The sequence below is a fragment of the Pelodiscus sinensis genome, chromosome 4 (genome assembly GCF_049634645.1).
Source record: "Pelodiscus sinensis isolate JC-2024 chromosome 4, ASM4963464v1, whole genome shotgun sequence".
NCBI classification, from domain to species: domain Eukaryota; kingdom Metazoa; phylum Chordata; order Testudines; family Trionychidae; genus Pelodiscus; species Pelodiscus sinensis.
Genome location: NC_134714.1, coordinates 9,204,671 through 9,215,408, shown reverse-complemented (window position 1 = coordinate 9,215,408; position 10,738 = coordinate 9,204,671). Strand labels below are relative to the sequence as shown.

At 47.5% G+C, this 10,738-nt stretch overlaps 1 protein-coding gene across 3 annotated transcripts in view; it reads left to right on the top strand.

Moving 5' to 3' along the window:
* The window catches only part of WDHD1 (WD repeat and HMG-box DNA binding protein 1), a 56,434-nt gene that overhangs the window by 1,628 nt on the left and 44,068 nt on the right, over positions 1-10,738 (top strand). For 2 of the 3 annotated variants that reach the window (XM_075926238.1, XM_075926239.1), the window contains exons 2-3: positions 3,587-3,675; positions 7,468-7,579. In XM_075926238.1, the coding sequence (XP_075782353.1) occupies positions 3,599-3,675; positions 7,468-7,579 (189 nt within the window). In that variant the 5' untranslated portion in view covers positions 3,587-3,598. Of the gene's footprint in view, positions 1-1,530; positions 1,689-3,586; positions 3,676-7,467; positions 7,580-10,738 lie in introns of those variants that run through there. The other variant, XM_006120118.4, reaches the window with a different exon arrangement.

The following is a 10,738-nucleotide window of genomic DNA, read 5'->3' as shown; positions in this document are numbered from 1 at the left end:
ACTGGGGGCGGGGGAGGAGAGGAGAGGGGGGCTGAGTACTGGGGGCGGGGGAGGAGAGGAGAGGGGGGCTGAGTACTGGGGGGGGAGGAGAGGAGAGGGGGGCTGAGTACTGGGGGGGGGGAGGAGAGGAGAGGGGGGCTGAGTACTGGGGGCGGGGGAGGAGAGGAGAGGGGGTCTGAGTACTGGGGGCGGGGGAGGAGAGGAGAGGGGGTCTGAGTACTGGGGGCGGGGGAGGAGAGGAGAGGGGGGCTGAGTACTGGGGGCGGGGGAGGAGAGGAGAGGGGGGCTGAGTACTGGGGGGGGAGGAGAGGAGAGGGGGGCTGAGTACTGGGGGGGGCAGGAGAGGAGAGGGGGTCTGAGTACTGGGGGGGAGGAGAGGAGAGGGGGGCTGAGTACTGGGGGGGAGAGGAGAGGGGGGCTGAGTACTGGGGGCGGGGGAGGAGAGGAGAGGGGGACTGAGTACTGGGGGCGGGGGAGGAGAGGAGAGGGGGTCTGAGTACTGGGGGCGGGGGAGGAGAGGAGAGGGGGTCTGAGTACTGGGGGCGGGGGAGGAGAGGAGAGGGGGGCTGAGTACTGGGGGGGAGAGGAGAGGGGGGCTGAGTACTGGGGGAGGAGAGGAGAGGGGGGCTGAGTACTGGGGGCGGGGGAGGAGAGGAGAGGGGGGCTGAGTACTGGGGGGGAGAGGAAAGGGGGTCTGAGTACTGGGGGCGGGGGAGGAGAGGAGAGGGGGGCTGAGTACTGGGGGCGGGGGAGGAGAGGAGAGGGGGTCTGAGTACTGGGGGCGGGGGAGGGGAGGAGAGGAAAGGGGGTCTGAGTACTGGGGGGGGAGAGGAAAGGGGGTCTGAGTACTGGGGGCGGGGGAGGAGAGGAGAGGGGGTCTGAGTACTGGGGGCGGGGGAGGAGAGGAGAAGGGGTCTGAGTACTGGGGGCGGGGGAGGAGAGGAGAGGGGGTCTGAGTACTGGGGGTGGAGGGAGGAGGAGAGGGGGCGGAGTACTGGGGGGGGAGAGGAGAGGGGGTCTGAGTACTGGGGGCGGGGGAGGAGAGGAGAGGGGGGCTGAGTACTGGGGGCGGGGGAGCAGGAGAGGGGGGCTGAGTACTGGGGGTGGAGGGAGGAGGAGAGGGGGCGGAGGACTGGGGGGGGAGAGGAGAGGGGGTCTGAGTACTGGGGGCGGGGGAGGAGAGGAGAGGGGGTCTGAGTACTGGGGGCGGGGGAGCAGGAGAGGGGGCTGAGTACTGGGGGTGGAGGGAGGAGGAGAGGGGGCGGAGTACTGGGGGCGGGAGAGGAGAGGAGGGCTGAGTACTGGGGGCGGGGGAGCAGGAGAGGGGGGCTGAGTACTGGGGGTGGGGGGTGGCGAGTACTGGGGGTGGTGAGTACTTGGGGTGGGGGGAGCTCAGTGGTGAGGAGGAGCTGTAAGTTGCAGGGTATCAAGGACGTGGGGGCATGGTGGTTGGAGAGGTGTGTGGGGTAGGAGGGTTTGGAGGATGTGGGGGGTTAGTGGGGTGTAGGGAGTTTTTTCGCACTCTGGGAGACACAGCGGACATGCAAAAAACTTAACAAATGGTCTGGTAGCACTTGAGAGACTAACAAAACATGTCGATGGTATCATGAGCTTTCGTGGGCACAGCCCTCTTCTCAGTTCATCTCCCAAAGCCACCTGTCCTGGGGAGATGCCCCACAGAATCCAAGGTGCTTCCCCAGTGGGAGCAGGCAGGGGCCATGAGGATTGTGACTTTCAGTTTTAAAGCTCAAGTGGCTCCTCCTCTGACATGATTATGGGGGCTCTTTGGCCCCAAAGAGCCTGCTGAGAGGAGGCTGTAACTGGTGTCTTTGTGTCCAGGGCGGCTCTGGGATCTGTGCCTATGCACATACCTGGCATTGCAGTAAAGCAGGAGAGATTGTGGGGTGTCTCACTATGACCTCAGCACGGGGCCTAATCACCCCTCAGGTGCTGGGTACAGATCTCCCAGTTAAAACACAGAAGATGGAGGCAGCTCCCTCCAGATGCCAGATACCCCACGCTCTGCCTTCTACCCAAGGTTCAGGACGCAGTGGGTGTGGGTATAAATCACACCCCTTATCATTATCCATGTAGGGAATATATAATTTCTGAAGGAATTCCAACTCAGGTTTGTGCCCAAGCCCCTCCCTTGCCATCTACACACAAATCATTCTGATTCCAGTCTGAGCACTCAGGACCCTGATCCTAGGAACCTGCAAAGGGGTGGGTCAGAGCCTACTGTGACTTGGGTTCAAGCCCTGTCATTCTTCAGTGTGGATACAGCAAACTTCATTCTAACCTAGTGGAATGATCTGCACTTTCCATCAGGTGTTTTTCTCGTTAGTAGGGGCTGATGGTTATCTGGTCCTATGCGACATAGTGAATGAATGACTTGAATCTGATATCTGGTCATTTTTTCTATTGCCAATGAATATCCAGTCTCTACCTCCAATATGCAGCGCTGTGTCTTAAGCAGCTGCTGTACTTCCAAGTCCTGCAGCCCGATTTTGTTTCACCATTAACTAAAGGCCCAACACTGAGGAAGTGGCTTTCTAGTTCTGTGAGAGATTGCTCAAGTAATTTTTTACCATATATTGTAAAAAGTAAAACATATCAGGGAATCAGTATAACACCTATATGGATTGTGTGTTTTGAGGTTCTGTCCAGTTTATAGGCTTGCTGTTAGAATAGAATAGAAAAGTACAGAAGTATTCAAAAAAGCAGACATGTGGAGGCAATTTTCTTATTTTAAGAGCCACTGTGTTTTAACACAGTTAAATTAATTAACATTTTCTAACTCTGATCCTCATGGACTTTAAAAAAACACAAGCAAAAATGTAGCGCTGTGTGTGTATTGTTCATTGATAGTTCATGAAGACTTTAAAATACTGAACTGTTCTACTTATGCCAATACAACTTAGGCCATCCGTAGATTTTTAGAATAGATAGCTTTTAAAAAATGGCTTCTGTTCCAGCTGCAAACTTTGAAATGGCTATTATTTGGAGCTGCTGTTTATCCATTTTTATTTTCCTCATAATAAAGATATAGGTTTATCACAACGGTTTGTCTTATGTGACACCCCCCCCAATATTTCAGTTGGATCAACCCAGGTGAACCTTTGTGCATGGGACCCCTTTTATTGGCACATGGGTGCAAGGTTCTACTTACGGTGGATACGCTTGCATGACTCTTGACATAGGCTAGCAGTTGTTGTTAACGTTTTAAACAATTTAACTCTTACACAGTAAAGTGGTGGTGTATGCTCTTGGTTTGTATTTATTTAACTGGAAATACTGCAGTATTTGCTAATTCCCCTTCAAAATTTCTTCATCTTACTTTTCCATAATATTTTTCAAAATGCATACTTTTCAAAATGCAAAATGCATATTTTTCAAAATGCAAAACAATATTGTTTGTAGTGATTCTTATGAGCACTGTCCAAGCTCTTTAATGGGAAAAAACTTGCAAAATATCACTGTATCAAAATATTTTTACTACTGAGATTTGAGTAGTGTTTTCCTGTTATTAACACTGGCAAATCATTTTTATTTGTTTTATGAAGCTTTACTTTTTTTTATTATATAGATAAGAGAGAAGATGCCTTCAACACAAAAACCAATGCGCTATGGACACACAGAAGGCCACACAGATGTCTGCTTTGATGACTCTGGAAGGTAAATTATTTAATTTAGGGCTCGGCAGTTCATGTATCTGCAAGCAGTGCTGCGGATATTGCAAAACTAGAGAGGGTCAGAGAAGAGTGAAGAGACTGTTCACGGGCTTGGCAAAACTTTTGTATAAAAAGATGGTGAAAAGATTGGGATTGTTTACTTTAGAAAGGAATTGAGTAATAGGGGACATGATACAAGTGTATTATAAATAATAAACGGTGTAGAGAATATAGATCAAGAGCTTCTGCTATCCATGTCTCATAAAGGGATGTTCAATGAAATTGAAAGGTGGGAAATTAAAACAAGTTAAATAGAAATGCTTTTTCCACAAATGTGTAATTAAATTATAGAACTCCCTGCCATAGGAAGTCATTGAGGCCAAGATCTTAAGGTCTAAAAAATTACTGCATATTTATATATTATTGTTAATTAGGATAGCGCACAACCCTGATCAGTGTTGATTAGTTTGTAGTGTGGTTATCAATTCTTTGGGTTTACTAAAGGTGTGGTGTGATAATGCTGCAACTGAGCCCTGGTCTACACTACAGAGTCAGATTGACGCAAAGCAGCTAACATCAATCTAACTATGTAAATATCTACACAAAAATTCTGCTCCCACCGACAAAACTCACCTGCTTCACCAGGGCTGGGCAAAATATGGCCTGCGGGCTGAATGCAGCCTGCCAAGCTGCTGGATCTGGCCTGCAGCCTCAGCCAGGCTCCCTGCCTACCCTGCCCCCCCCACACCACTTAGAATGACTGGCTGTAGGAGCCTGAGCATCTCTGAACGCGAGAGGCTTCACATGCTGCCCTGCTAACAACCTCCCTTTCCCACCTTCCTGCGTTCAGAGCAGCACATGGCTTCAGCAGCTGGCCACTCAGAGCAATGTGAAGGGTGGGGCAGGCAGGCAGGCAGTGAGTCTGCCTGAGGGTACTGGACTACTGGAGTACTGGCCAGGAGCCATGTGGGTAAGCGCCTCCTGCCCAGAGCCTGCCTCTGTCATTCCAACCCCTTCCTTCCACCATCTCTCTGTCCCCCGCTCCTACATCTCTAGCGCATGTAAACCAAACCCTCTGCCCTCCCCATCCCATGGATTTTATAATCCAAAACTTGTCCACCTCTACTCCTGAACTCATACCCCTTCCAGACCCTGCACCCCATAACCTGCTTCCAGTCACAACCAAAATCTCTGCCTCCCCTCCTGCACCCTTACCTCACCTAACCCAAACCCTCTGCCTCCCTGCACTCCAACCTTACTTAACCCAAACACTCTAATCCATACCTCTCCAAGACCCTGCACCTCAATCCTGTACCTCAGGTCACAATCCAAATCCCTGCACCCCGCCACAAGTCACAACCTTCTTCCAGATACTGCACCCTCCCCTACATCCCTCTTCTAGGTCAGAATCCTCTCCTACACCTGCATACCCTCTCCCGGACTCTGCACCCCCCCCCCCCACTCAAACTCCCACGCAGACCCCACACTTTCTCCTGCATCCCAGTCTCCTACCCTGAGCTCCCTTTTGCACTCAACCTCCATCCCAGATCCTGCACCTCCTCCATTAATATCACAGAAGAGTGCGGCCTTTGATCATTTACCAAATTCTTGGAGTGTTCTCCCCCCATCAGAAATCATTGACCACTCCCATGCTACACCAACTTAATCATTTCATCTCCGTGATAGGGATGTGAAGGACTACTCAACTAGCTGACTATCGGATAAGCAAATGCTTATCGGATAGTCGACAGGCTAGTTGGCTAGTTGCTTCCCCCTCCCCCTCCATTCTGGCTCTATCAGAAAAAGGCAGCAAGGAGGGGAAAGAGGAGGGCATATATCAAAGCGGCAGTGCTGCATGGACCCTGGGGCCTGTTGGGGTGTACCAGGCTGCATACAGCATTTCAAAGCGGCAGTGCTGCGTGGAGCCTGAGATCAGCTGGGGACTCCCCCACTGTCCCTGGGCTCCGTGCGGCACTGCCGCTTTGAAACTCCACGTGGAGCCTGACGCTGGGCTCTCTGTGGCATTAAAAAGTGGCAGTGCTGCATGGAGCCCAGGGTCAGCGGGGGAGTCCCCAGCTGATCCTGGACTCCATGGGGTGCTACTGCTTTGAAATGCTGCGAGGAGCCTGACTCTCAGATCCCTATGGCGTTTAAAGTGGCACTGCCACATGGCGCCCGGGAACAGCAGAGGAGTCCTCAGCTGACCCTGGGTTCCACGTGGCACTTCTGCCTGGGCCTCCCGTGGCACTTCAAAGGTGGAGGCGCCCTATTGACTAATTGAATAGTCGATGCAAAATGCATCGACTATTCGATTAATCAATTACTTGCAGTTTAACATCCCTACTCCATGAGAGGTGTAGAATCAATGTTTATCTAGTTAGGTCAATAAAGTGTCAGTGTATACATTGTGTTGCTTACAGTGTCTGTTGCTGGCTTTCAGAAGCCATCCTACAGTGCCTACATGGATGAGTTCAACAGATGCAAGCACTCTTGGTGAGGGACGTGCACCACCAATGTATTGAGCAAAGTGTAGACATGTAGAAGTGACATAATTACCGCAGTAACTGTATGCTGACATAAGTTATGACCGCTTAATTTTGTAGTGTAGACGTGGTCTGTGCATGTTAAAAGAGGGTATTAAATGGAATGGATTTACATTGATTTACAGAAAAGAACCAAAACCATAAACAACAAAATATAAAAAAGATTGACAGAAGTTATAAAACCTTTCCATTACTTAGATAGTGTGATTGATAGAAAATACAAATATCTTAGACTGAGCCAAGTACAGTACGAAGAGGCAGGAGTGTTGCTGATAATGGAATCCTGAAGTAATTCCTGTTCATATAGCACTGAAAATTAGAGATTCAGATTTCTGCTCCAGATCTATGTGAAGAAGTTTGGGTGGTAATTTATTGCATCAGAATTGTAGACGTGAAATCATGGAAGACAGGGGAGTTGAATTCAGACTCTGGACAGTTTTTAAAAGGCCTGCACTCCTATACAGACATCTCAGTTTCAGTTAAGTGTGTATTAGCACATTCAGATGTCAAAATTTTGATAAGATGGGAGTAGATTTTCAAAAGCACAAAAGGGCAGTTGGACACCTAACTCCTTGTAAAAGTCAGTGCAAACTGAGCTCTTAATTTTTCTTTGTGCTGTTGAAAAATTTCCCCTAGATCAGTGTTTCCCAATTTTATTTCGCTATGGAACCCTTTTAAACTTGAAAGAATTTTGTGGAACCTCTAATAACAGCAGTCTAATATATGGAGCTGAAAAAGTAGACCACAAATAAGTAAGGATAATAATAAACAAATGCTGAATAAGGTCATGAGATCAACATTTAGTTTAATTGTACATATTTAAAAACAACAATCACATAATATTATTATTTTAAAAATCATAAAACATTACTGTGATGGATTTTTTTTGTGGAACCCTTATTGTCACTTCACGGAACCCTGGGGTTCCGCAGAACACCATTTGGGAAACTCTGCCCTAGATGCTGAAAATTAACTGGCTGGTGAGTGTATGAGTATTTAAGGGCAGATACAAAAGAGGGATAGGCATACCTAGTTAGTAGACTTAGATTAAATTATTGTATTGTATTACCAGAATTGCAAGGTTTTCATGTTGTATGAGTCTTTCTCATATTTGACAAATAAATATTTATAAAATGCATTTCTTTTAATAGAAATGTGAATTTTTTAAACATTTCCCTCCCTATTTTAGGCTGAGGAAATCATAACCCCGCTATATAGAAATGTTAATAATGATTTTATCATTTTCTTAACAGCTGTATTGTAACTTGTGGCAGTGATGGAGATGTTAGGATTTGGGAAAACCTGGATGATGATGATCCTAAATCCATTAATGTGGGAGAAAAAGCATATTCATTTGCTTTAAAGGTATTAGTATAACATTTCCTATGAAGTGTGCAGTACAGGTGCTGAGATATTCTTTGATCCTGTAAAATTGTCATCAGGTTCTTAACTTCATGTGTGTGAACTCAATGGAATGCTATTGTGCATAAAGTTAAACGTGTTGGAATATTTACAGAACTGGGAATAGAATGACATTGGATTTAGCAAATGAATAACTCAGTGGTCCCCAACGTTTTGGGGCTGTCGGGCGCCTGGGGGCGGGGCTGCTCACGCGCTGCGCGTATGGGTGCGGGACCACTCACAGGCCACGTGACTGGGGGCGGGGCCAAGCATGCGCCGCACGCCCGAGGTTGGCACCGGCATGTGCTGCGATCCTGGGCAGGGGCTGCCCAGGTTCCGCGCGGCACCGCCGGGGCTGGGGCTGGGGCCGGGGCCGGGGCCAGGGCTGGTGCGGCGCACCCGGGGGCGGGGGTCAGGGTCGGCACCGGCACGCGCGGCGCACCTGGGGCCAGGGCCAGCCATGCGCCCGGGTCTGGCACCTGCCGCACGCCCGGGGGTGGGGCCAGCCCAGATTGCTCTGCGGGTGCATGTAAAGGGCCCGGCGGGAGCCATGGCGCCCGTGGGCACCGGGTTGGGGACCACGGGAATAACTTGATTTAATGTTACACATATAACTCATTGCACTCTCTTACATAAATGCTAGTGTATTTGTTGAAAGCTAATTTTCTTAATTTTTTCACAGACACGTCTTACATGAGAGTAAAAGGGATCTGTCTTTATTATAGAAATGCAGGAATGGAAGGGACCTTGTGATATCAAAACGTACTCCTAATCCAGGGGTGGGCAATAATTTTTGCTGGGGGGGTCACGTAATGAATTATGGTACTGGTCACAGGCCAGCTTTATCCCTGCAAGGGGTCGGGTTGGGACTAGCCTCCCTCCAGAGTTGTCCAAAGACTTTGAAGTAAAAACAGCAAAGGGCATGCAGCTCCTGGCCTCACCTCTACCTTGTTGCCTGGGAACCACCTGTGGATGCTGCAGCTATTTAAAGGGCTTCTGGTCATAACACTGCTCTGGCAGGGGCTGGAACCACGAGCCCTTTAAATAGTGGCAGCAGCCCAGGTGCCGGCCAGACAATGGGGTAGTGGTGGTGTCAGGAGCTGCGAGCCCTTTATATAGCAGCAATGGTTCTTAGTCCCTCTACTACCACGTTGCCTGGAAGTCACCTGTGGTTGCTGCAGCTATTTAAGGGGCTTGTGGCTCCAGCCCCTGACCATGAGCCATAAGCCATTTACTTAGGATCCTGCTGGAAAATTGTTGGCACTAGCAGCAGGGTATAAATAGAAAGTGGCCAGAGGCAGTCTGCAGGCCGGATCAAAGTGTTAGGCGGGCTGGATTTGTCCCTCGGGCCACATCTTGCTCAGTCCTGCCCTACACTGTGGCAATACCAAGTAAACCTAGACCATCCCTGACCGATGTTTGTCCAATCTGTTCATAAAAACCTGCAGTGATGGGGATTCCACAGCCTCTCTTTGAAGCATATTCTAGAGCTTAGCTACCCTTATAATTAGAAAGTTTCTCCTAACATCTAAACTAAATCTTTATTGTTGCAGATGAAGCCCTTTACTTCTTGTCCTACCTTCAGTGGGCACGAACAATTGATACCCCTTTCTCTTTCTAACAGCCCTTAGCATATTTGAAGACTGTTACCAGGTTCCCCCCTCAGGTTTTTTTTAAGACTAACTATGCCTGTTTTTTAGTGTTTCCTTAGATCAGATTTTGTTAATCTTTTATTATTTTTGTTGCTGTCCTCTGGACTCTCTTCAATTTGTCCATATCTTTTTTGAAGTCTGATGTCCAGAATTGAACATGCTGCTCCAGATGAGTCCTCACCTATGCTGAGTAGAGTAATTACTTTCTGTCTTACACATGACACTCGTAAAGGAACAGCAGAATATTAGCCTTTTTTGCATTTGCTTCACTTTGTTGTGCAATTTGTGATCTACAGTAATTCTCAGATTCTTTTCATCGGTGCCTACTACCTTGTTATTAACTTCCCATTATGTAGTTGCACATTTTAATTTTTCTTTGCTAAGTGAATTGCTTTGTCTTTATTGAATTTCATCTTGTTGATTTCAGACCAATTTTCTAACTTGTCAAGATAACTTTAGATTGTAATCCTATCTTCCAGTGTATTTGCAACCCATTCCAGCTTGGATTTCATCTGCAAATTTTATAAGCATCCTCTCCATTCCATCATCCACGTTACTAATGAAAATATTGAATAATACTAGATTGTGTACTGATTCCTGGAGAATCCCACTCAATACACCCTCACAGTTTGACAGAGGACCATTGAGAACTACTCCTTGAATATGGTCTTTCAACCAATTGTGTATACATCTTACAGTAATTTAATCTAGAGCACATTTCCTTAGTTTGCTTAGGAGAATGTCACGTGGGACTGTATCATACGTCTTACTGAAATCAAGATATCTCATGTCTACTATTTCCCTCCATTTTCTAGGCCAGTAAGATTGTCAAAGAAATTAGGTTGGTTTGGAATGATTTGTTTTTGACAAATCCGTGCCGGCTATGCTTTACAACCCTCATAGACTCATAGACTCATAGACTTTAAGGTCAGAAGGGACCATTATGATCATCTAGTCTGACCCCCTGCACAGTGCAGGCCACAGAATCTCGCCCACCCCTCTTAGAATAATCCTCTCACCTATTATTCTCCAAGTGCCTACAAATTGGTTATTTAATCATTTGTTCCGATATCTCTCCAGGTATCAAATTTAGGCTGACTGGTCTATAGTTCTCTGGATTCTCCTTGTTCTCCTTTTTTAAAGATAGGTGTTATGTTTGTCCTTCTCCAGTCTGGTGGGACCTCACTTGTGCTGTATGAGTTGTCAAAGATAATTGCTAATGGTTCCAAGATTACTTCAGTTAGTTCCCCAGTTATCCTAGGATGAATTTAATTAGGCTCTGAAGACTTTAATACGTTTAACTTACCTAATTATTCTTTAACCTATTTTCCTGTTTTGGCTTGCATTCCTTCCCCTTTGTATTTACATTAATTGTGTTGAGTATCTGGTCACCGTTAATCTTTTTAGTGAAGACTGAATCAAAATAGGCATGAAACATCTCAGCCTTCTTGATGTTGTCACCTATTAGCTC